Below are 27027 nucleotides of genomic sequence, written 5' to 3'. Positions count from 1 at the left end.
TTAGATATAGTGGAAACCCATCATGTGAATAACTAAATATTTGCCATTTGAGATTAAGCAAATTTGACAAATGTTCCTATTTGCATTGGTGAACATACTTAGTTGGTATGACTGAGTACTCATTAATTATAATGAAAATTCACCTTAACCAAGAAGAAAGATACACCGTACGTCTTCAGGGAGCGGGCCATCTTTACATACAATACTTTTGCCTCCATTTCTGACATGTTCCCACAGTTCTTGTGCGTCTGCAGAATAATAATTTATATTTAATCATTAACATGTTAGGTCTATCTTCAGCCTCTGATGCTCCAGAGAAAACAATCCAAGTTTGTGATAAAACATTGTGACAATAGAAAAAAAATCCTTGTGTACGTCTCTCGAAGAACTATTCTCTTTATAACTTATGCAAAAGAATATTACTGTTATATTAATATGCAAATTAAAATTATTTAGTAATACCTACCATAAATATTCTTCTCTCTCCTTTCTGTTTAATGTACTCTTTTGGCAGGAATTCTTTTAAGCTATAAAAGAGCAGCATTAAATAACAACTTTATAAATAATGCATTAAATAGGTAATTACTTCAAAAACAATTCTGTTCATTCAATTAGGACTTTAACATTTGTAACATTAAAATATATTTGCACACTTGCATCCGTTTAGAATAAATAGATTCAAATATGTGAATCAAAGGTAGACAAAAATGCTGGAGAAACTCAGCGGTTGCGGCAGCATCTATGGAGCGAAGGAAATAGGCAACGTTTCGGTGCTCCATTCCTCCCACATTCCAAAGACGTGCTGGTATGTAAGTTAGGTGGCTTCTGTAAATAGTCCCTCGTATGTAGGATAGAACTAGTGTACAGGTGATTGCTGGTCGGCACAGACTCGATGGGCCAAAGGACCCGTTTCCATACTTTATCTCTAAACTAAGCAAGGTTAATAACGTTATGATATTTGGCCTAGCAAACATCAAGAGCACTATTACAATAGTACCCAATTTGTGATCAAATCAATTAACAAATTAATTAATGTGGAGAGAAAGTGGTTTTCTCTCCGCAATTTTCAATCATGTAATAAGCCAGTCCTGGTATGAGCACAGGGTCTACAGGTGCTAAACGTGCAATCATTCTTTACATTTGGATTGCAGGCAGGCTCATAAATACACATATAAATGATTACAAGCTCAACAAAACTGATCTTGTGGAATGTCACAACAATTTACTGAAATTAATGTGGGATTGTGTGTAAAATAAATCAGTGAAGGGATGAGCGGCAATGACAAAACCCTGTAAAAATGGCAAAAAACCCTGTAAAAATGGCAAAAAAACCCTGAGTAATCACAAGAAAAGTCATCGATCTGAAATATGTTAACGTTTTTATACAACTGAATAGTTCCGACATGTTTAGAACACTAGAAAGAATGCAATCATCGAAAGATTCTGAACCTTAGAAGTAAGGATGTTTGAAATGTTGGGGAAAAATGTCGATGATTGAAAATATGAATTAAAAAATTGTCACTTTAAGTTGGCTACAATAAATCATCTCGATGCAGGGTGGTGGAAAGCAGGACTGACAAGATAATTTTTATAGTGTACTTTATTTCATATGTTCAGCAAAGAGTTACCAGGGTGCTGCCTAGATTCAGGGTATTAGCTACATGTAAAGGTTGAACAAACTTGGATCGGTTTCTCTACAGCATTGGACTTTGAAGGGAAACCTGATGTATATAAAATTATGAGAGGGATAGACAGGGTAGATAGTGAGAACCCTTTTCCCCAGGGTGGAAATGTCAAACACTAGAGGCATGGGCAAGTTATTTTTATTTACATTTAGAGAGCGGTGGGTGCCTGGGATAGTGGTGGAAGCAAATATGATAGTGGTATTTAAAAGACTTTTGGATAGGCACCTGGATATAGAAACATAGAAACATAGAAAATAGGTGCAGGAGTAGGCCATTCGGCCCTTCGAGCCTGCACCGCCATTCAATATGATCATGGCTGATCATCCAACTCAGTATCCCGTACCTGCCTTCTCTCCATACCCCCTGATCCCTTTAGCCACAAGGGCCACATCTAACTCCCTCTTAAATATAGTAATGAACTGGCCTCAACTACCTTCTGTGGCAGAGAATTCCAGAGATTCACCACTCTCTGTGTGAAAAATGTTTTTCTCATTTTGGTCCTAAAAGATTTCCCCCTTATCCTTAAACTGTGACCCCTTGTTCTGGACTTCCCCAACATCGGGAACAATCTTCCTGCATCTAGCCTGTCCAACCCCTTAAGAATTTTGTAAGTTTCTATAAGATCCCCCCTCAGTCTTCTATGCAGGGGATGAAGTGTTATGGATCATTTTTAAGCAGGTGATTAGTTTAACTTGGCATCATGTTCAGCACAAACATTGTGGGCTGAAGGGCCTATAGGCCATGTACTGTTGTGTGTTCTAAAATAAGTGTGAAAAGCCATTTTAGATTATTTAGTTTTACACACAAGGGCAATGCTGTTGTGGGCTTATTAGGAAATGATATAGCTCACCACTTTAAAGATTTATGTATAGATCAGTGCGATCTGCCGTAATTATTTTGGGCAACTCCCATGCAAGTGGCATCCCACCCACTACCACTTCTTCACGGATGCTTGAGATGGCTGAGAATATACTGAAAAATGCCAATTGCAATACATTTCAGTGTTCAAGCACCTAGCTTCACAATCTGTGTGCTAAAACAACATTGCTTGTAACTTGCTTTAATAGCTTAACTAGAATATAAATCTATTGTACAAAAGGCATCTACTTACTCTAAAAAGCCTGCTTTATGCTTCAGCTCATTGTGCGGTCCAAACTGGATCAGACACTGGTATCCTGCAAAATCGCAGGCTTTGTCGAAGGATACTGGATGAGATCCATTCAGAATATCATCTCTGGCCTAAATAAGGAGCACAGAGGGGAAATAAAAATCCATTGCTGGAAAAAGCTCAACGACAATTAATTATCATTAGCCATTTCTGATTTACGAAATAATTTTGAAAATTGAGTTTGTGAGGTTTTAGTTTTATACATAATTTATGATTTCTATGAAAGTCCATTCAGCTCAATATGTTTATACTCCATCTGAGCCACGTCCTTCAAGCAATCCCACTGACACATCTTTGCTTCCTAATGTACTAACTCTGCTTTGCCTTAATGTGACTATGCTATCCCAAACCATGCCAGTCACCGCAAGATCCACTTTAAGAAGTCTCTCATTTTTTAAAATCAAATTGCTGCATTAATGACCAGTAGCATTGAACTCTCCGGATGGTCAAAACATCTCCATGTTTACAGTAATAAATCTATTCAGAATAATTTTTAACATCCGCCAGCTAACCTAAATATCTGCACGGTAGAGGGGAAAAAAAGAACCTCAGCCTGTTCTATCTTTATTGATAATTATCCCCTGTCAGTACTAGCATTATCCCAGCAAATGATTTTGTACTTTCTACAATGCATCTGGATGTGTTTCGTAATATAAAGGCCGGAACTAGCAATCTGCACGAAGCTGGAAAGAGTGCAGAGAAGGATGCTGTCAGGAGTTCATATCCTGAGCTGTAGGGAGAAGCTGGGCAGGCTAGGACTTTATTCCTTGGAGTGCAGGAGTCTAACGGGTAAATCTTATTGACCCTCTCATGAGAGTGAATGCACAGATTATTTTGCCATGACTAGAGGAATCAAAAACCAGAGGACATAGGTTAAGGCGCGAGGGGAATTATTTAATAGTAATCTGAGGGACAATGTTTTCACAGAAAGTTGGTAGGTATATGAAACGAGCTGTACTATCACAACATTTAAATGACATTTGGACATGGATATTGAACATGGATAGGAAAGGTTTAGGTGGATATGGGCCATATGCAAGCAGGTGGGACTAGTGCAGATGGGGCATCTTGGTTGGCATGAACAAGTTGGGCCGAAGGGCCTGTTTCCATGCTGTACGTCTCGAATTAATTCTGTACTCATTCATACAATGAAATATGGCAGTCAACACCTCCTGCCAGTCTGAGTGGTTGTATTTCAACCCCATTGTGTTTATAGTCTGTAAGCAGTTTATGATCCATGCTAATTCTTGGTTGAGGACAGAATATGCTTTGATTTTAGTTGTGCCTTTACCATGCAAATACCTCACTGACGTTCTTGCCCCACCCATCCACACCCAACATTACAGTTTTAACCCTTCACTATAATTGTGTGGAGGAAAAAGAAAATTGTTGTGAATCTGAAGTATTTAATGATTATTGCTAATTTTGTCTTAAAGCAGTGGGAGCCGCTTACCCCCCCTTGAGGAGCATATGAACATGTGATAGGAGCAGAATTAAGCAATTCGGCACATCAGTCTACTCTGATAATAGACAATAGGTGCAGGTGTAGGCCATTCGGCCCTTAGAGCCAACACCGCCATTCAATGTGATCATGGCTGATCATCCCCAATCATTACCGCGTTCCTGCCTTCTCCCCATATCCCCTGACTCCGCTATCCTTAAGAGCCCTATCTAGCTCTCTCTTGAAAGTATCCAGAGAACTGGCCTCCACCGCCCTCTGAGGCAGAGAATTCCACAGACTCACAACTCTCTGTGTGAAAAAGTATTTCCTCGTCTCCATTCTAAATGGCTTACCCCTTATTCTCAATCATGGCTGATCTATCTTTCCCTCCTAACCCCATTCTCCTTCCCATAACCTCTGACACGCGTACTAATCAAGGACCTCTGCCTAGTAAACAACTTTTCCTCATCTCAGGTTTTTGTTCAGTTCTAAGTTAGCATGCCAATGCCAAAACCGACCAGGCTATAGTAGATCACTTTGATAAAACCCAGTTCCACTTCCATTGGTTTATTATTAGCGGATGTACTGAGATACAGTGAGAAGCTTTGTTTGTGTTCTATGCAGGTAAGCCATACCATACATAAGTACATCAATTCATTGCAAGAGAGAAAATGAAACAGAATGCAGAACAAGTGTTACTGCTACAGAGAAAGTGCAAATAAAAGAGTGCGAGGGCAGCAACAAGGTAGATTGAGAGAGGACCACAGGAGAACCGTACCTGAACTCCAAGAGCAATTGTGCCATTTAATTCTAATACAAAATACAAACCTGCACATAAAGCAAGTTCAATTGCACAGGATCTCTTGAATCAACATTTTGATCTGAATAGAAGAACTTTCGCCTGAGAAGTAAGGTTTCGTTTTCATCGACACCTTGTTCTCGCAGTGTTCTGCCCGTGGTCTAACCAATTCACTGTGGAGGATAAATACAGCACAGTGTCAAGATGACATGCATTCTAGGACAGCAAGACCCACCACTGCCATCAAAACTCCATCCACTTTCAACTTTCTAACCTCTTCACCTGAAATGGTAACAAAATTGGTATCAATTCCAAGGCGGCTGCATTTTAATTTATTTTATTGGTTACTCCCATAAATTTAGAATGCTGGATTATACTTACTCACTCAAACATAAGTAGCTGGATTCTTCTGTTATCCAACAGCAATTGTGCCCAAGTTTAAAAGCAATTAGGGACCAGGTTTATGGTCTAATTTGTGCACCTTCACCAATCTGATACCAGCTCCATCACCTCCATAGATGATCAGGTGAATATTAACATATTATATACTCCTTTCCCGTTTGATTCAGTTCTACACCGAGCCGTGCATTTAGTATCGTCTCACTATTAGCTGATGCAAAAAAAATTGCAACCTCAGAATTATCTTAAATTCCCCCCTAAAATTTAATTGTACAGTATCTGAGCTGACAGTTCAATTTCCTACCATTTTCGTTGTGTATCTACCCAAAATACTTATTTTTACAAATATTATATTTTGATGACAAAAAAATGTATGGTATTGAACCTTTCCACAAACAGATAACACTTACAATCATCATCTGTGTGCAATTTTTGCTTCAGCTTTTCCATCTTCTTATCATCCCTGAGCAAGGTTTTGTCTTTCTTCAGGGTCCCTGTCATTTCTTCTTTCTTCTCTTCCACAATTTCATGCACCAGCGAATACTCATCATGATTTGTGATTCCTTGAAGATATAAATACTTTCTATTACTTGCAATTCCTAATATGATTTTATAAAGGTGACTTGAACACACAAAAAAGCATAAACTGAGGATGACTGTTACTGAAGTCAGTTGATTCACAAGTTTATCGCAGCTAGAATAATCTGTTAAAAGATGTGGAATGGTGAATAATATAGAACACGACACAGAAAAGTACAGTACAGCGACAGGCCCTTTGGCCCTCAGTATCTATGCCAAGCTAAACTAATGTCATCGGCCTGGACATGATCCCTACCCCTCCGTTCCCTGCACATCCACATGTCCATCTAAAGCCCTCTTAAATGCCACTGCGTCCACCACCACTACCATTAGCACATTCCAGGAACCCGCCATCCTTTGTGAAAAGAAAAACGGCCTGCACATCTCCTTTAACCCTTTCACTTTAAAGCTATGTTCTCTAGGTTTTGACATTTCCACCCTCAGGAAATAAAAGTGCCCCTCTCATCATTTTTATATACTTCTATCAGGCCTCCCTGCAGCCTCCAACAGTCCAGAGAAAACGCTCCAAGTTTGTCCAACCTCTCCTTATGGTTAATGTCCTCCAAACCTGGCAGCATTATGGTAAACCGCTTCTGTGTCCTTTCCAAAGCCTCCACAGCCTTCATAGAAAACATAGAAACATAGAAATTAGGTGCAGGAGTAGGCCATTCGGCCCTTCGAGCCTGCACCGCCATTCAATATGATCATGGCTGATCATCCAACTCAGTATCCCGTACCTGCCTTCTCTCCATACCCCCTGATCCCCTTAGCCACAAGGGCCACACATCTAACTCTCTCTTAAATATAGCCAATGAACTGGCCTCAACTACCCTCTGTGGCAGAGAGTTCCAGAGATTCACCACTCTCTGTGTGAAAAAAGTTCTTCTCATCTCGGTTTTAAAGGATTTCCCCCTTATCCTTAAGCTGTGACCCCTTGTCCTGGACTTTCCCAACATCGGGAACAATCTTCCTGCATCTAGCCTGTCCAACCCCTTAAGAATTTTGTAAGTTTCTATAAGATCCCCTCTCAATATTCTAAATTCTAGAGAGTATAAACCAAGTCTATCCAGTCTTTCTTCATAAGACAGTCCTGCCATCCCAGGAATCAGTCTGGTGAACCGTCTCTGCACTCCCTCTATGGCAATAATGTCCTTCCTCAGATTTGGAGACCAAAACTGTACGCAATACTCCAGGTGTGGTCTCACCAAGACCCTGTACAACTGCAGTAGAACCTCCCTGCTCCTATACTCAAATCCTTCTGCAACCTTCCTGCAACGGGGCGACCAAAACTGCACAGTACTCCAAATGTAGCCTAACCAAAGTCCTATAAAGCTGCATGATAACTTCTTGACTCTTATAAGCAGTGCCCTGAACCATGAAGGCAAGTATACCATACCCCTTCTTCACCACTCTATCTATTTGTGTTGCCACTTTCAGGAAGTTATGGACTTGGACACCAAGATCCAGTAGCAATGTTTACAATAATTTGCAACAATTAAAACATTTTAAGGCATTTGGATAATAAAGTATCGGGACATGGGCCTAATGTAGGCAAAGGGGATTAGTATAGCTAGGTTTTGTGGTCAGCATGGATAAATTGGGCCAATGGGCTCTTTACTGTGCTGTACAATCCTACATCTATGACTTGTCCTGATGGCTAGATATTGTGTCCAATGTAGGTGCGATCAGCTCATTGAACAGAGGTGATGGGCTCTATCCTGAAGTTCTGATGTTCATCCTACATCACACTCTTAGCTAAATAGGGGACAAAACTATGTACAGCACAATGGCAAAACACTTCGATCAGCTGTCTCTCAGTTCACTGATCCAGATTCAATCATCATCTCGAGTGCTCCAGTGTGGAGTTTGCATGTTCTCTCTATGACTACGTGGTATTCCTGTGGGTACTGCAGTTTCCAAAACCATGCTGGCGAGAAGACTAATCACCTGTTGTAAATTACCCTTAGTATAGGTTGATGACTTAATGGGCGATGAGAGAGAATGGGTTATATAGAAATGGTGCAGGAATGGAATGGGCCAGCATAGTCTCGATAGACCAAAAAGTTTCTTCTTGTTGTGTGAAATACATTTATGAAATGTCCCTACCGGATTCAATAGGAACTTGTCAAAATGGCAGGTGGTCAGAAGTTTCAATCATTTATTACAACCAACAATGAAAGAAACACAAGGATGGGGAAGGTGCATTAAGAGTCGAAGGACATGGGTTAAGAGAACTTGGAGCCTGTTAGTTGCGATGTGGTTTTAAATTTTGTAGTACGTCTCATTTGCTAAGCCATTAATCGTTTGTTAGTTCACAAAAATGCACGAGGTTGCCCTAATCAAGTTTGTGGCATACTTCGGAGTATTTCACTTGCAAGGCGTTCAACAGAATATTTTTTTAGAAGTTCATTGTTCCATCAATTGGTTAATAAGGGGTGGTGGTTAACATGTGGTAAGGAATAGTAAGCCTGCAAGTGTGATGTTAATCTTACCTATTCTGGCACAGATTGTCATCAGCATATCGCTCACAATTTTTGAGTCATCCACCATTACCGTTTTGATACTTCCGTCCAACATCCTAATCTTCAGAGGCCTCTGCTTTTTTTTGTACTCCAAAGTATCCTGGGATTAAAAAGGAAAAATGTTTTGTAATTCGGCATCACAAATGCCCATGAGTGAAGGAGATTATCCTTTGAAGGATCCTGCCATTGGGAAGAAAGTATAAGAGTCTGAAATACATGTGTACCAGGTTCAAGAATTGTTATTTCCACAACAACTATCAGGCTCCTGAACACTAAATTATTAAGTATGGACTGTTTTTGGTTCCAATAAGAACTAAATGCTATTTTGCACTAGTATTGGGGTATTAAAAACATAGAAACATAAGAAATATAGAAAATAGGTGCAGGAGTAGGCCATTCGGCCCTTCGAGCCTGCACCGCCATTCGATATAGAAACATAGAAACATAGAAATTAGGTGCAGGAGTAGGCCATTCGGCCCTTCGAGCCTGCACCGCCATTCGATATGATCATGGCTGATCATCTCGGTCCTAAAAGACTTCCCTCTTATCCTTAAACTGAGACCCCTAGTTCTGGACTTCCCCAACATCGGGAGTAATCTTCCTGCATCTAGCCTGTCCAACCCCTTAAGAATTTTGTAAGTTTCTATAAGATCCCCCCTCAATCTTCTAAATTCTAGCGTGTACAAGTCGAGTCTACCCAGTCTTTCTTCATATGAAAGTCCTGCCATCCCAGGAATCAGTCTGGTGAACCTTCTCTGTACTCCCTCTATGGCAAGAATGTCTTTCCTCAGATTAGGAGACCAAAACTGTATGCAATACTCCAGGTGTGGTCTCACCAAGAACCTGTACAACTGCAGTAGAACCTCCCTGCTCTTATACGCAAATCCTTTTAATTTATAGAACTTCTGTTCATTATATATTATCTATGAGTATTATGTTTACAGGCATGTTATGCTGCTGCAAGTAAAAATTTAATTGTTCCGTTGTCGGTACAATAGACAATAGGTGCAGGAGTAGGCCATTCGGCTCTTTGAGCCATGGCTGATCATCCACATTCATTGTCCTGTTCCTGCCTTCTCACCATATCCCCTGACTCTGCTATCTTTAAGAGCTCTATCTAACTTCCTCTTGAAAGCATCCAGAGAATTGGCCTCCACTGCCTTCTGAGGCAGAGAATTCCACAGATTCACAACTCTTCTGGGTGAAAAAGTTTTTCCTCATCTCCGTTCTAAACCCCTTATTCTTAAACTGTGGCCCCTGGTTCTGGACTCCCCCAACATTGGGAACATGTTTCCTGCCTCTAGCGTGTCCAATCCCTTAATAATCTTATATGTTTCAATAAGATCCCCTCTCATCCTAAATTCCAGAGTAAACATATCACAATTAAACATCATGACTCATAGTAATACTTAATATACTTTGTTCAGGATTTTCTGTAAGAGCATACATCATACTATGCTATACTATATAAAGACCATACTAAACCTGAATTGATCTGTTAAAATGGAGCAGAACAAAGCCAATTAGCTGGGTGACTACAAAGCGATCACTTACAAAGTAACGCTAATAGAACATTTTTAATAAAATAAATAAATTATCTTTTAGTCTGCCCTTTTAGCAAGATGGAACATGGATTCACTGCGTTGTGCAAAACAAGTTACATTGCAACTCAGAAAGTAAAATAGCACAAGCACTGCAGATAGAACTAGTGTAAAAGATTAATTACAGAATTCTGATTATGATGGATGAACGATAAATTGAAAATAAATGTTACAGTACGTCAGAAAAAGGAAGAACAGAATACAAGTGCAGCCAAATGGTAAACTTACCCCATTCCTCAACATATAATAGTCCAAAGCTTTGCCAGATTCCAACCAGATCCCTTTCTTAGGGTCCTCATCAGAAAGAAATAATCCATAATCGTTCGCTGGAAGTCCAAACAAAAATTGAGAAATATGTTGCTCAGTTTTACAAGCATGAGATCAAGCAAGCATCTCAGACAAAACATGGAAACAGAGGCATGTGATGCAAGTACAGTGACACAATGATCAAACTGATGGATTGTAATATAAAAGCCTAGACAAACAGTCCAGATTCATATTTTTCAAATCCAGTCTTGGCGGCACAAAAACTGAAAATTCATATTAATCAAAAGATAATAATGGTTATAATTGAGCTGTATTTTGGTCATAACCATACTTCAAGGGAAATAAATCTTGCCTATTCTGACCTCAGGTTCTCAGCTCCTGAAGTGCATCAAACTGCCACAGACAGATGCAAAATGAATCAACTGTATAGGGTTCTGGTGAGACCACATCTGGAGTATTGTGTACAGTTTTGGTCTCCTAATTTGAGAAAGGACATCCTTGTGATTGAGGCAGGAAACATATAAAATTATAAAAAAGACTGGACAAGCTAGATGCAGGAAAAATGTCCCCAATGTTGGGCGAGTCCAGAACCAGGGGCCACAGTCTTGGAATAAAGGGGAGGTCATTTAAGACTGAGGTGAGAAAAAACTTTTTCACCCAGAGAGTTGTGAATTTGTGGAATTCCCTGCCACAGAGGGCAGTGGAAGTCAAATCACTGGATGGATTTAAGAGAGAGTTAGATAGAGTTCTAGGGGCAAGTGGAGTCAATGGATATGGGGAGAAGACAGGCACGGGTTATTGATAGGGGACGGTCAGCCATGATCACAATGAATGGCGGTGCTGGCTCGAAGGGCCGAATGGCCTCCTCCTGCGCCTATTTTCTATGTTTCTATGTTAACTGGACAGGAGTCAACTGAGCACAATAAATCAAAAGATCATCACCGTTATAATTATAATTGTTATTAGAGATGGAGAATAACAATAGTAATGTCATATGGGGAAATTTCTCCAACTTACGTTGTCCTGTCTGCGCTTCAGGAACCCGATCACGAATCATTCGACAAGCATCATAGATCATTGTCGAGGGTTCAAACTGCATAGTTTTGACAGCATTTCCAACACCAATCTTCAATGACAAGGCCACCATTTTGTCTTCTTTCACTTCACAAATTCAACTGAAAATGAAACAAAATTCAAGCTCATCCAAGTTTCTTTTGCAGCAGAAAAAACATTTCACTGCATAGATTTTAATTTTCTTCATTTCTTAACTAATTAGATCTGAGCATCCAATGACTGGACAAAAGCACTCTTTTATTTTCAACACAGATCAAATAGCTTCTCTTTCATGATTGATACAATTGACACATATGTATAAAAATTGCTTCAACGTTTTTATGCATCTTATCATAGCATCTTATAAATACAATATGCAGTGATGCAATATTGCAGAAATTATGAATTTCACTCATCAGTTCTCAATCATGATGGGCCAGATTACTCGATCTCCTCTGACTACCCGGTTCTCCAACCTTACTCTAGGCCATTGCCGAGCCCATTTGCCCACTCAATGCTAAACCTACCTATTTCTGCAGTAAGCCCAACAAACCAAGCCAATCACTTCCCTGGATTGGAGTAATAAAGGGATAAACTTTGACAACAAAATAAGATTGAGGGCAAGATACTCAACAGATGGCACATTTTAAATGTTATTTTCAAAAGCATTTGTAATTTATTCCCCACTCTGTCTGCAATGTTGACTGATTACATTTAAAAGACATTTGGACAGGAATATGGATGGGAACAGTTCTGAGGGATATGGGCCAATTATAAGCAGGTGGGATTAGCATGGATGGGACATCTTGGTCGGCATGGGCAAGATGGGCTGAAGGGCTTATTTCCCTGCTTTCAGCTCTAAGACTTCTGCAAATGACCATAATTCACCAAGGTAAATAATAATTTTCCACTACCTGGCCTGCTGTTTCTGCAATGCAACTGCAATCTCTTTGTACATTCCACAAGGGCCATACTCATTTACAGTTCCAAGAGGCACAATATTAAAGTGTTTCAAAGTTGTCAGCTACTGCTTCGGGCTCATTACAAAGGCACCAAAATGGAATCCAATAAATATAGGATTTGAAATTTCACTGATTGTATTTCACTTCCAAGACAGTTCCCCATTTTCATTACATAATTAGATATTTTCTTTCAACACAACATCAATGATTATCAATGATTATGGATAATACACTGTTGCAGCAGTAGATGCTGCTTCCTCGCAGCTCCAGGGACCCGGGTCTGAACTTGACCCTGGATGCTGTTTGTGTAGAGTTTGCATGTTTTTTCCTTCCCTGCATGGATATACTGGAGTCCCCCCACATTTCCAAGACATGTTTGTTTGATTAGTTCATTGGTCACTAATCTATCCCTTATTACAAGTAATTGGCAAAAAAATATCAAAGAGGTAATGATGTGAGAGAGAATAAAATGCAATGTCTTGGGGGAATAAATAAATACCCGTAGCATCTAGATGTCCAGATGCTACGAGGTCGGCTGCGGGAGGCAACCCCGGGGCACAAAGACGGAACGGTGACCAGGTGAGGAAAGGAATGTCGGTTCGCTGGTTGATGTGCGGATCCGGATTGAGGTGGTGGCGGAGTAGACCGCTGGAAGCCCTGCAGCAGACTGGGGCTCAATTGGATGGGGTGCTGCTCCAAGAGACCCAGCCCGTGGACCAGATGCAACCTGCAGTGGGACAGAGCAGTGGAGCAGTGGTGGCTTCGCTTGGACAGGCTGACCATGTAACGTCACCAGGACAACGGGCCTTCATGGCCAGGTTAAGAACTCTACACCTGGAACGACTTAGACTTGAAAATGGCACCAAAACCTGCCTGGTGACTCTTGCATACTGTCTCAGTTTGCCATTCCTATAATAGTTATTCTAAAGTTGTGCTTATGTCTAGTAATAATTTTACTGAATTGGATGCAAAAAATAATTTCACTCTACCTCGGTACATATGACAATAAAGTATGATTGAACCATTAAGGAGAGGGGAATGGAATTGCTTCCCGAGAGTCGATAAAGATCTGATGGGCTCAAGACCTCCTGTCTCACTGTAATAAGTAAATTTGCCAGGTAACCCAATAGAAGCAGTCACGTCATGAACTTTGTCACTTACTCTACCCATCTGCCAATCACGCCGTTGCCTGGAACTACCTATCACTTGCCACCCCCTCTTCCTTTTTCCAACTTTCTCTCCTCCCACCCTCTCCACCACTCCAATAGGTCCGTAAAAGGGTCCTGATCCAAAATGTTGTCTAGCCATCCCCTCCCCAGATGTTGCCTGAGCCAGTGAGTTTTTCAGCACTTTGTACTTTGTACTTTACTCCAGATTCCAGCATCTATAGTTTCTTCAATCTCCAGGAACTTGATGTTACTGGTGACAGATAAGAAACCGACTCCAAAAAATGCCAGTTCACAACATTCTCCAAGTACACAACACAAGGTCTGTATATCCATTCAGGGCACCAAAGACTTGCAAGAATGTTTTGTATCTCGTCTTTATTATCCGGTCACAGCACAGGGCCCTGTGAACCTCAATTAAGATCCATTAGCTTCATGATGAAAGTCTTTTCACAAAGATATGATTACATTTATTGGAACTTGTTGAGGCTTGTTTCCACTTGTTTGACCTGCTTCGAAGACAGTGATGAGCTACATTGTCAGGTCACATATTCTGCCTTCCACCTTTGCTAACAGAAGTCTTTTGTAATATTTGTAATCAAAAGCAAGAAACCCTTGAAAATGCCACATAAAAATTCTCTTCAAGAAATAACACATATATAACCCGATAAATGCAAATACGGTGGCTTTATATTAAAAATCATGACCTCTCCCAGTACACTGTTCAATCAGCGATAACTTCTTGAGCACCAGGAAAATTAGAGTCTATTTATCTTTAAGCAACCTTAAAGATAGGTTTGCTTAACTTAACTTTAAGCAAACTGTTCCCGTGAAAAACACACAGACTAAATAACCCCAGTTGACTGAGACAAGTTCTTAAGGTCAAAAACATGCATTTAAAAACACAATGTATAGAATGGTAATTGTAGTCTAACATGCCATGATATTTTAAATACCTAATTCAACAGGTTCATTTCTTCACATTACTTTAGGTTAGTATTAAATGAAGAAAAAAGTATTGGGAAGGACATAATTATGAATCAAATGAAATATTAGGCAATGATATTATTAGACGCATGTTACACAGCACTTAGTGTGAATCACAGGAAATGGTTTCTGACCGACAGCAGACCAAACCCTTCACCTCTGTATATAATTAAATTATTATATTATTATATATTTATAGTTTGTTTACTGGTTCTCTTCCTTAACATTTTCTGTTGTTATTTCAACTACTCCCTGGGCTGGATATCAATTATTGTTCAAAAGCAGGTGATCTAAAGGTTTCAGCCCTCTAGCTTACTGTACTGCACTGGAGATATCTAGTTTTGGGAGCCAGGTATGCAAGCTGGGGTAGTAGAAGTGGGAGAAAGGAATTTTGTGCTTTTTAAAATAAATTCTTAAGTAATTACCCAACGGTTTTTAAGCAACAAGATGCACGACACAAAGCTGGGGGTAGTGTGAGCTCCGAGGAGGATGCTTTGAGGCTGCCAGGTGACTTGGATAGGTTTGATAAGTGGGCAGATGCAGTATAATGTGGATAAATGTGAGGTTATCCACTTTAGTGGCATAAACAAGCAGGCAGGTTGTGTTTTGAATTGAATTCTGTCTTTAATTTGTGTACTCATGTCAGAGTGAGCAGGAAACTTTACTGGCACGTTGCCTGGATTGGAGGATTTTAGTTATGGAGAGATTGGATAGGCTGGGATAGACAGAAAATGCTGGAGTAATTCAGCGGGACAAGCAGCACCTCTGAAGAGAAGAAATGGGTAACGTTTCGGTTTTTGTGGGCTACTGAACATCTTGGGCTGGGCTTGTTTTACCTGCAGCATAGGAGGCCAAGTGATGACCTGAAACAAGTGTATAAGACTATGAAAGGCGTAGATAGATAGATATATTTTCCCCATGGTAGGGCTACCGAAAACAAAAGGGCGTTATTTTAAGGAAAGGGGTAGGAGGTTCAAAGGGGATTTTAGGGATAATTTTGTTTTTACACAGAGAGTGGTTGCTATCTGGCATGTGGTGCAAGAGGTGGTGGTGAAATCAGATACGATGACTACATTTGGTGGCATTTAAAATACTTTTGAATAGGCATATGGATATGCAGGAATGGAGGGATATGCGTAATGTGTAGGCAGATAAATGGTGGTCTTGGCATCATCTTCAGCACAGACATTGTGGGCCAAAGTGCCTATTCTAGTGTTGTACTGTTCTATATTCTAACGAGCCTCTTTCTAGTGAAGGTCATGGTGATTTTGCAAATAGTTTGCCTTGAGGTTGGTTTTGAAGCCGTTCGAGATTAGATTAGCAACAATTAACACAAACAGAAATGGTCAATGCCATCATTGTTGGTGTTTGCAGGTTAAACTCAAATATCTAATTTATTGAGTATAACTTCAGAGAAGAACTCAATAAACATATTGTGCTACATCTTAAGCCATGAAAGGATTTTTCAAGGTTTCAAGGTCAGTTTAATGTCACGTGTACCAATTAAGGTACAGAGAAATTCAAATTACCATACAACCATACAAAAAAAGCAACAAGACAAACAACTACATGAAAGTTAAAAATAAACATCCACCACAGCAGATTCACCACATCCCGCACTGTGACGGAAGGCAATAAAGTCCAAACTTCTCCCTCTTTTAATCTCCTGTGGTCGGGGCAGTCGAACCATCCGCAGCCAGGGCGATCAAAACTCTCGGTGGTCGAAGCCCCAGTGTTGGAGCGATTGAAGCTCCCACATCAGGGCAGTCGAAGTTCCTGCGGTTTGGAGTTCCCGAAGTCAGTCTCTAATAAGCGACCGCGAGCTCCGTGATGTTAAAGTCCGCAGGCTCCCGTGGTGGAACTCTCCAGTCGGTCTCCAGCAAAGGCCGCCAAATCTTCGATGTTAGGCCGCAGTGCGGATGGAGATACGATACGGAAACAAATCGAATCTCCGTCAGGGTAAGAGATTAGAAAACGTTTCCACCAACTCCCACATAAAACAAACTAAAGAACACTAAAAACATACATTTAACACATACAAACAAACAACAAAGAAGGAAGGGACAGACAGACTGTTGACGAGGCAGCCATTGTTGGCGCCACCCGATGAAGATACAGTGATGAATCTAAATTACAGCCCAGTTGCAAACTTCAGTGCATCAAAAGGCAGCGTTGCCCTATTTTGGAAAGCTACAAAGAAAAAAACAAAGTTTTCAATATCCCCACAAAAACGGTTTGTTTTTTTTTACAGTAGAAAACTCTCAAGCCCCCCTCTTCTAGGAAACTCCAACATCCTGTTACAATGCCACCAACCTTCAAACCGCAAATCGAGGCTGAGGGTGCCTAAACGCTCCATCAGGTCAGTGCAAAAGGTCACAGAGAGTGATGTGTGAATTGTGGTTTTCTGCACAATAACCATTTCTGATGTGAATGTGCACAATAACCATATCTGATGTGAGTCTTCAACCACACATATACCAGCATGCCAATCCTCTGTCGAGCTTGGACATACTCAAAGCATAATTTTCTGGATGTTGCTTTGCCTCATAATTTGGTTTGCGTGCTGTTCAGTGCACTCCACTAAGCAAGGATCATTTGACAGCATGCATACTACATGTCGAAGCATAGGAGGCAGAGTGTCATTTTAGTTATATATCCTTTTGAGAAGCTGGTGCAAAGTACCCCCAATGTAATGGGAAGGTTTATACAAATCACTTCCGTGAACAGTTCACAGCTGATATTGTAGGCTTAAGCATAGGGAGTAGTTCATACAAACCAATAAATAGTAGATTTGTAACTTGAGCTGCACTTTATTTTTGAGTCAGCTGTGAATTTTGGAGATAAAATGATTTTTCAGGGCCTGCCCTGAAATCCCTCAAACTATATTGGCAGACACCCAAGAGAAAACGAATCTCAATGTTACTTGATACATGGATTGAAATTCAAGTATCCTGGTTGACACTGTACAATTCAGTTACTGTTGCAGCTACCAGTTCACCTACCATTGCAACAGTTTAAGGCAGACAGAATTTGGCCAGCAGGTAAACTGCAAGTTTTCTTAAAAGATTGTGCCTACTCACACAACAAAATGAAGGAAGAGAGCATTCATATCAAAGTAATATCCAAATACAAAACATCGACAGCGCACTTCCAAACGTGATGACCTTACTCTTGATAATTATTCCAGTTCCATTTTTAAAGTGCTGAACTTCTGTGGTATTAAATAGATAACAAGCTGGTTTTAAAATTAATCTCAAGTTCGAAGCCACAGTTAAATCAGCTTAAATACTAAGGCTAATAAAAGTATTATTGGCTACAAATTATTACATTCTGAAGCTTTTCAATATAAAATGCCATGCCTCCTGATCAACATGCATTTCTAAATTATCTCATCCCTTGGAGCATCCAGTATTTATATTTAGTTTTGAATTGACCAGCTAGATAAAGTTGAGGTTCCACATGTATTTTTAATAGGCACTCGATATACATGGACAATTTGGGCATGGACATACAAAATAAATTCATGATTTGCTGACGACATGCAAGTTTAAGAGAGTGTGACAAACAGCTGGGATTGTAGATGTCAGGCAATTGACCAAGTTAATGAGGAAGTACATCTTAGCACAAGAAATGGGAACACAAATACTCAAAAATATGCAGAATAAATCAGGCCATTATGTCAATGTCAGCTAATAATATTTTTGACTTTTTTTATTTCCCCAATATTTGAACCATACTACCAAGAGGTTGCCACAGATCACAGCTCATCCATATACTCTTTACAGTGATGAAGATTTTTGCTGTCACCACTCTTTTAGACTAAGTTCCAGATCCCCAATGCACATGAAACAAAAACAACCTCTCCAACTGTTGGGAAATCTTTGGCCATGACTGCTCAGAGTGGAGGTATGCCAGTTTTGGCCATGACTGCACACCAAGGTATGCCAGTTTTGTACGTGCAACTGCACCAGCAACCATTGCAACATCAAATTAAGCGTTCCGGATCTATTAAAGTTAAGAGTCCTGCAAAATCAATTTCACACGGTCTGAGCAATCAATCCGGTAATTTATTTTAGCGCTATTACCATTTGTGCAGAAGGAGGAAACAGCCAAAATAACTCAGCACCAACCACAAGCAAATATGAAGTACAAAATATTTATCACCTTGTTAGTTCAGCAGGGTTCCAGTATTGAAAATTGCTACAAACTAAACCTTTTATTGTGGGGAAACAAGTAACAAATTATAATATTCTGATTGTAGGTCACTAAAGCTTTGAGATTGTATAATAAATGAAACGTGGGAGAAAATTCCCTTGTATCCCACTTTTCATAACATTTCACAATGGTGCATTATTACTTTAACTATGTGCCATGGTGAATGTAATACAGTCTTTATACCTTCTTTCTGCGATCACAACAGATTTTACTGGAAAAAAAAACACCTAACATTTCTAAAATCCTAATATCCACAACAATTCCATTCTACTAATTAGTTCACTGTGAAGCATGCAAAAGTCATCAGGAGACAGAATATATTACATCTATGTTATCCATATTAATAATTATCTCATCTAATCTGAAAATTATGATTTGATGTACAGGGGAAAAGCACATGATAATAACACAGAAAATAGAGCCAGCACCGCCATTCATTGTGATCATGACTGATCGTCCCCTATCAATAACCCGTGCCTGCCTTCTCCCCATATCCCTTGACTCCACTAGCCCCTAGAGCTCTATCTAACTCTCTCTTAAATCCATCCAGTGATTTGGCCTCCACTGCCCTCTGCGGCAGGTTATTCCATAAATTCACAACTCTGTGGGTGAAAAAGTTTTTTCTCACCTCAGTCTTAAATGACCTCCCCTTTATTCTAAGACTGTGGCCCCTGGGTCTGGACTCGCCCAACATTGGGAACATTTTCCCTGCATCTAGCTTGCCCAGTTCTTTTATAATTTTATATGTTTCTATAAGAACCCCCTCATCCTTCTCAACTCCAGTGAATACAAGCCTGGTCTTTTTAATCTTTCCTCATATGACGGTCCCACCATCCCATGGATCAATCTTGTGAACCCATGTTGCGCTGCCTCAATCACAAAATTCTGGTGATAACCATCATATATGTTATATACTATTGATCCGATTCACCCTCGCCCCTTGATTCGCTCTCCAAAGGACAAGAAAATCAGGGGGAAAAAGCCCAATGCAGAGGGCAGCGGTTTGTTTTGAGGGGGTTGAAGATGTGGAAGGAGACATAGCATGTGAGGATGTGAAGGAAATATTGATAGATTCAATTCTGACCCCCCCCCCCCAACACACACAATCAAACAAACTACGCTCAGAACAGAGTCCTAGCAGCAATTTTAACACAGGGCACTAACAAGCTCAATGCTTTCCAGCATCTTTGAAATTCAGTACTCATAATTGCTTCTCTCGAAAGTGGTCTGAATTCTTATGGGCCTTTCCCACTTAGGTGATTTTTCAGGGGACTGCCGGTGTCTGTCAAGCTGCCGGCAGTCGCCTGAAAAACCGGCAACTGGAACGGTGACTGTCAGAGTGCAACACACACACACACACAAACACATCGCTTCCATCACCAGCCCGTTATGCAGAGCAAGCGGGGGAAGCGCTGTTTGAGTGAAATTCACACGGTGCAAAGCCAATGTGGTACAGATACCAGATACACACCGCAATGAACAGGAAGGTTGGCACTGCAATTAAGAAGCTAAAAAGCACTGTGTGGTAAATACTTTAAAAGAGGGGGGGGGGAGAAGAGGGGGGGGGAGGTGAAGCTCGGCGAACATTAACGTTACCGGTCGATTATCCTTGGTTCTGAAAACTACTGCTTATGTTTTTTTTCCCCAATAAGCCAATGAAATTCACCAGTCAGCACCGGCTACAACCTACGAGAACCTTCGACCTCCTGGCGACCCACCTACGGCACGAGAATTCTCGCTACTCTCCATGGCAGCTTCATTCTAGTCGCTGCTAATATTTCAACATGTTGGCCAGTAATGAGGCCGTGACTGGTTCCCAGAATGCGGGAATTCCTTACGACCATGAAGGCGATTCCCCAGCAACCACCCGCGACCGCATAGTCTCCTGCAGTCGCCTAAAAAGTCGCCTAAGTGGGACAGGCACATTAAGTATCAACGTCTCAACAAGCTTCTGTCAGTTTCAAGAAAGAATTCCTGTCATGAAATGATCCTAGTCGTCAGATTTAAGAATTTGAATATGCTACTGTTCATTGTACCCTGTTGAACACCATATTATATGCTGTATTGTTTCTTCAGCAATATTCCACACTTAAAATCTACTGCATACCACCACGCATAGATTTTCAATTGATAAGAGAGCCAGTTAAGACTAATATAGAATTTAAGGTTAGAATTTTGCAATATAAATCATAGAAAATTAAAGAAGTTTTCTAACAATGGGATATTTCAAATCTCAGTGCAGCAAACCCTGCACTGGTCAGATCAAACAAAAGAGTATTGTTGCCAATACAAAAGTCTCCAGCTAAGTGAACAGACTTATTATATTTTTATATTTGATTTTTCAGTGGACTGCCAGTGTCTGTCAAGCTGCCGGCAGTCGCCTGAAAAACCGGCAACTGGAACGGTCGGTCTGAAGAAGGGTTTCAGCCCAAAACGTCACCTATTTCCTTCGCTCCATAGATGCTGCTGCACCCGCTGAGTTTCTCCAGCATTTTTGTGTACCTTTGATCTTCCAACATCTGCAGTTCCTTCTTGAAGACTTATTTGTTTACCTGTCCACTTAAAAAAGGACAAAGCATTACAAGGCTAACTGGAACCAGCAGCCAAGTAAAGCTGGTCCAGGATTGAGGGTGAAATCCAGGTCCTCCACTGTACTGTTATGATGTTGTGCAATAGAGGTGTTTTCAGAGGTGTAGTCAACGACTTTGTTGAGTGGTGTGGGCTGCATCACCTGCAGCTCAACACCTACAAGACTAAGGAGTTAATCGTGGACTTTAGGAGGAGAGGAACACCCCTGTCCCCAGTCTCCATCAATGGTGTGGATGTGCAGTTTACCAGGGAGTACAAATGCCTTGGAGTGTACCTGGACAGTAAACTGGACTGGTCCATGAATGCTGAGGCCCTGCACAAGAAGGGACAGAGCCGGCTGTACATTTTGACAAGGCTCCGCTCCTTCAATGTCTGCAGTAAGATGCTGCGGATGGTCTACCAGTAGGTGGTAGCCAGTGCCATCTTCTTCACTGCCATGTGCTGGGGCAGCAGGGCAAAGGTCGCAGATGTCAAATGGATTAACAAACTCACACCACCATTCAATATGATCATGGCTGATCATCCAAAACCAGTCCCCTGTTCCTGCTTTTTCCCCCATATCCCTTGATTCTGTTTGGAAAGCTGAATCGGTCCTGGGGGCGGAGTTGGATTCATGGGAGGTGGGCTTGGAGGGGAGGATGCTCCTCAACCTGCGGAGCATCTTGGACAAACAGCTCACCTCCTCCATGACACACTGGTCAACCTGAGGAGTACCTTCAGCAGCAGACTGGTTCCACCAAGATGCAGGACAGGACGCCACAGATTCAGATTCAGATTCAATTTTAATTGTCATTGTCAGTGTACAGTACAGAGACAACGAAATGCATTTAGCATCTCCCACAGGAGATGCTGAGACTGTCATGTTTTATGACTGTTGGCAGACATTTCCCTCCTGGGATAAATAAAGTTCTATCGCATTGTATCGTAACGTAATCCAAGCAACTGGAAACTGAATCAAAGGGTAGATGAATTTGGCACATGGGTAAGTCCCTCCAAGCCAGCCTTACAGCTGAACTGACCAACTTCAATACTACATTCCCATTTAGCTCCAGCAAACTTTCACAACTTGCTTACTAAGCATCTATCAACCACCGCATTAAAAATATTCAGGGTCTAACTCCACCACACTTTGAGGAAGAGCTACAAAGATAACAAAAAAATTGCACCTCTTTTCTGTCTCGAATGGACAACCTTTTTTTTTTGTTTTTTCAAAACAGCGTTCCCAAATTCAATGTTCTTCTTCAAGAGGAAATATTCACTGTCACGGATCCTTGGAATAATGTGTTTCTTTGAAGCCCCTCTTCCCGGTCCGTTGAAACCTCCTCACATGCCATTACTTCTTTCACCGACTCCTTGTATGCCATTACTTCGTATCACCAGTCTTACCCAACCTAGTAGCATTGATGCTGCCCTGATCACTCGACCTTGATTACATTTTGGCACCTTGTTCTAAGCCATCGCCTTGTCCCCCATCATTTTTTACACCCCAAAAAATACCTTGTTGATTTTGTCCAAAATCAGTACCCCGTTCCTGCGTTGGGAACATACGAATCAAGAACATTCCCATTTATTCACAATACAGTTAGCAGGCAAATAAATCAGGGGAACAAATAGCATATGGAGATCTGTTGCCAACACGATAAAAGGATTAAAAATTGAAGTATTGCTGCTATTGGATAAGGACTTGGTGAGACCAAACTGGGAATGCTTCTTTAGGTATTAATTAAGGCAGGAAATGCTGAGACTTTCCAAATTCACCAATAACTAAGATGCTTTGGATAGAAGCCCACTGAGTAACTCCAGCTTTTCAAGTCTATCTTCAGTTTAAACCAGCATCTGCAGTTCCTTCCTACATACTTTGACAACTGTTGACCGATTTACCCATTCCATGTTTGATCCTGGGTAAAAACTGTTATTCTTTTCTGAATGTCGGTTTCACAGAAAATCCAGCAAAAAAAATTAACAAATGTGAAGTACACAAACTCATTTGAATCCCACAGGTTCAATGTATAAAAGGAATTTTTAAATTCGTAGTCTCAATAGATTTGTTTTTGGAAAGATGACTGAATTCACAATTTCATATGTTGCACACATATAATTTGTTTGCTTGATAAGACATCTCCCCCAAGTGTGGAACCTAAACCTTATTCACCTTACAGACTCGACACCTTAGAATAAATTGCTTTAAGTACTCTTTTATAAAATCAACATCAAACTTCTATTTTAGGTATTCTGGCAGAAATTGTATTTTTGGCAAAGGAAGATCAGCTCTGACTTGTAATGGTGCTGCAAGCACTAGTTTTAGAGTAATTTGAACCTTGAACCCACACTTTTATTTCCAATTAAGGGAATGATAACAAAAAGTTTGTATAATTCAACTTGCAATCCAGAAACCTCAACTAATGGAGAGACAGAGTGAAATCCTTTCATAGTAGCGGGAGAAAGTAAATTCCGTCAACTTAATAAAATCTTGAACTAAAAAGCTAGTTTAACTAATGATGACAAAGTCCAAGAGCATCATAAAAAACCTTAAAGCCTCAAAGCCTTCAGAAAAGGAAATATAGCCTGGATCAGCCTCAACATCACACAAACATGTAGTTTGTAAAGGGCTAATGCAAACTTAAGTTTACAAAATAAAAGCTCCAATACATGTATGTAAATAGATTTATTAATTGAAATCATATTCTATGTCGCTCTTCCAGGGAGATGCTAACTGCATTTCATTGCCTCTGTACTGTACACTGACAATTAAAGTTGAATCTGAATCTGAATGTACTTGAAATTACAACAACTTCTGAACTAGCATTAACACCTCGACTACTTTGAAGAAGTTCTCCTGCATATTCTCCAGAGATGCTGCCTACTCCAACACTTAGTGTCCTTACTGTTTTTAACCACAAATATTTCACTATTCACTATAGTAAAGGACAGTATAAAAATAAAAGAGAAGAAGTGTAACATAGCAAAGATGAGCGGGAAGCCAGAGGATTGGGAAACCTTTAAAGACCTACAGAAGATAACTAAAAAGGCAATACGGGGAGAAAAGATTAGGTAAGAAGATAAGCTAGCCAAGAATATAAAGGAGTATAGTAAAAGCTTCTTTAGGTATGTGAAGAGGAAAAAATTAGTTAAGACAAATGTGGGTCCCTTGATGACAGAAACAGGTGAATTTATTCTGGGGATCAAGGAAATGGCAGATGAGTTGAACAGGTAATTTGAATCTGTCTTCACTATGGAGGACACAAACAATCTCCCAGATGTACTAGTGGCCAGACGGAGGAACTGAAGGTAATTCACATTAGGCAGGAAATGGTGTTGGGTAGACTGATGGGACTGAAGGCTGATAAATCCCCAGGGCCTGAAGGTCTGCATCCCAGGTACTTAAGGAAGTGGCTCTAGAAATCATGGACGCATTGGTGATAATTTTCCAATGTTCTATAGATTCAGGATCAGATTCTGTGGATTGGAGGGTAGCTAATGTTATACCACTTTTTAAGAAAGGAGGGAGAGAGAATACAAGGAATTATTCACCAGTTAGCCTGACATTGGTGGTGGGGAAAATGCTCGAGTCAATCATAAAAAATGAAATAGCGGCACACTAACAGGATCGGTCCGAGTCAGCATGGATTTACAAAGGGGAAATCATGCTTCACTATTCTTCTGGAATTTTTTCAAGATGTAACTAGGAAAATGGACGAGGGTGAGCCAGTGGATGTAGTGTACCTGGACTTTCAGAAAAACTTTGATTAGGTCCCACATAAGAGATTAGTGGGCAAAATTAGACCACATGGTATTGGGGATAAGGTACTGACATGGATAGAAAATTGGTTGGCAGACAGGAAACAAAGAATAGGGATTAACAGGTCCCTTTCAGAATGGCAGTGGGGTACCGCAAGGCTCAGTGCTGGGACCAGAGCTATTTGCAATATACATTAATGATTTAGATGAAGGGATTAAAAAGTAAAATTAGCAAATTACAAGTACAACGAGATCTGGGTGTCCTTGTACATCAGTCACTGAAAGTAAGCATGCATGTACAGCAGGCAGTGAAGAAAGCCAATGGCAAGTTGGCCAAAACAAGAGGAGTTGAGTTGAGTATAGTAGCAAATAGGTCCTTCTGCAGTTGTACAGGGCCCTGGTGAGATCCCACCTGGAGTATTGCATGCAGTTTTGGTCTCCAGATTTGAGGAAGGACGTTCTTGCTATTGAGGGAGTGCAGTGTAAGTTCACAAGGTTAACTCCTGGGATGGCGGGACTGTCATATGTTGATAGAATGGAGCGACTGGGCTTGTTTACACTGGAATTTAGAAGGATGAGAGGGTATCTTATTGGAACATATAAGATTATTAAGGGATTGGACACGCTAGCGGCAGGAAACATGTTCCCGATTTTGGGGGAGTGTTGAACCAGGGGCCACAGATTAAGAATAAGGGGTAGGCCATTTAGAACAGAGATGTGGAAACATTTTTTCACCCAGAGAGTTGTGAATCTGTGGAATTCTCGCGCTCAGAAGGCAGTGGAGGCCGATTCTCTGGGTGCTTTCAAGAGAGAGTTAGATAGAGCTCTTAAAGATAGCAGAGTCAGGGAATATGGGGAGAAGGCAGGAATGGAGTACTGATTGTGGGTGATCAGCCATGATCACAGTGAATGGCGGTGCTGGCTCAAAGGGCTGAATGGCCTCCTCCCGCACCTATTATCTATTGTCCACCACTGCACCCCTGTGCCACCCTAATTAGCACATAACTAGGAAAGCAAACGGTACATTGATACTGTACAATAAAAAAGGGAGCTCTTGCCGCTGCTCTGAGTGCTGGTGAGACCTGGAATAATGCACACCATTTGTCTCATTTAAGGATGAATTCACCAACATTGGAAGCACTTAAAAGAAGGTTAATTCAGGTTGATTACAGAAATAAATAAATAAATAATCTTGAGGGATGATTGAGCCAATATTGGAGTTTATAAGTATTAAAGGTTACTTTATGAAAACTATTTTGAGGATGCTTGACAGAATATGCTAAGAGATTATTTCCCATTATGATGAAAGCTTGAACAAAGTGACCAAAGCTTCAGAAATAAGGAGTCATCCAACAAACAAAGGCACAGAACGTCTTCTCTCAAATGCTCATGAATGCTGGAATTCCCTATCCTGGAAAGCTGTGGAGATGAATCATTGTTTTTATTCAATGTAAAGCAATTGTTTTCTTTTAATAACAAGGGAGTGGACATTTAAGGGGAACGAGCAGGAGATGTTGACCACGCAACATCCTACTGCCAATTATATTCCTCTAAAGCATTGTACTTTAAATTGATTACACCATATTTTTTTCACAATTTTCTGGAGATTCATACATAAAATTTGCACTAATCTTTTAATCTCTGGTTAACCCACCATTCAAATAATCAGATTTTTTTTTTAAAGACAAATTGCTGGAGTAACTCAATAGGTCAGGCAGCATCTCAGGAGAACATGGATTGGCAATGTTTCAGGTCAAGACAGTTCTTCAGAGTGCATCTGATTTGTCACACTCTGTATTGTATATTCTTTCGTGGGAAAGTACATCAGACCTGTATACACTATTCCAATCTGTCCA

The 27027-nt window shown here is 40.5% G+C and overlaps 1 protein-coding gene across 1 annotated transcript in view; it reads right to left on the bottom strand.

Annotated features, from left to right (window-relative positions):
* Positions 1–27027, bottom strand: part of LOC129695700 (talin-1-like) — a 232274-nt gene that overhangs the window by 118700 nt on the left and 86547 nt on the right. The window contains 9 exon segments of the mRNA XM_055632894.1: positions 144–248; positions 467–527; positions 2797–2924; positions 5123–5248; positions 5250–5266; positions 5903–6055; positions 8564–8693; positions 10423–10520; positions 11479–11636. Coding sequence (XP_055488869.1) covers positions 144–248; positions 467–527; positions 2797–2924; positions 5123–5248; positions 5250–5266; positions 5903–6055; positions 8564–8693; positions 10423–10520; positions 11479–11608 — 948 coding nt within the window. The 5' untranslated portion in view covers positions 11609–11636.

Source organism: Leucoraja erinacea, chromosome 1 (assembly GCF_028641065.1).
Source record: "Leucoraja erinacea ecotype New England chromosome 1, Leri_hhj_1, whole genome shotgun sequence".
Lineage (NCBI taxonomy): Eukaryota > Metazoa > Chordata > Chondrichthyes > Rajiformes > Rajidae > Leucoraja > Leucoraja erinaceus.
Note: the sequence above shows the minus strand (reverse complement) of the source record. Positions and strands in the feature narration are given on the sequence as shown.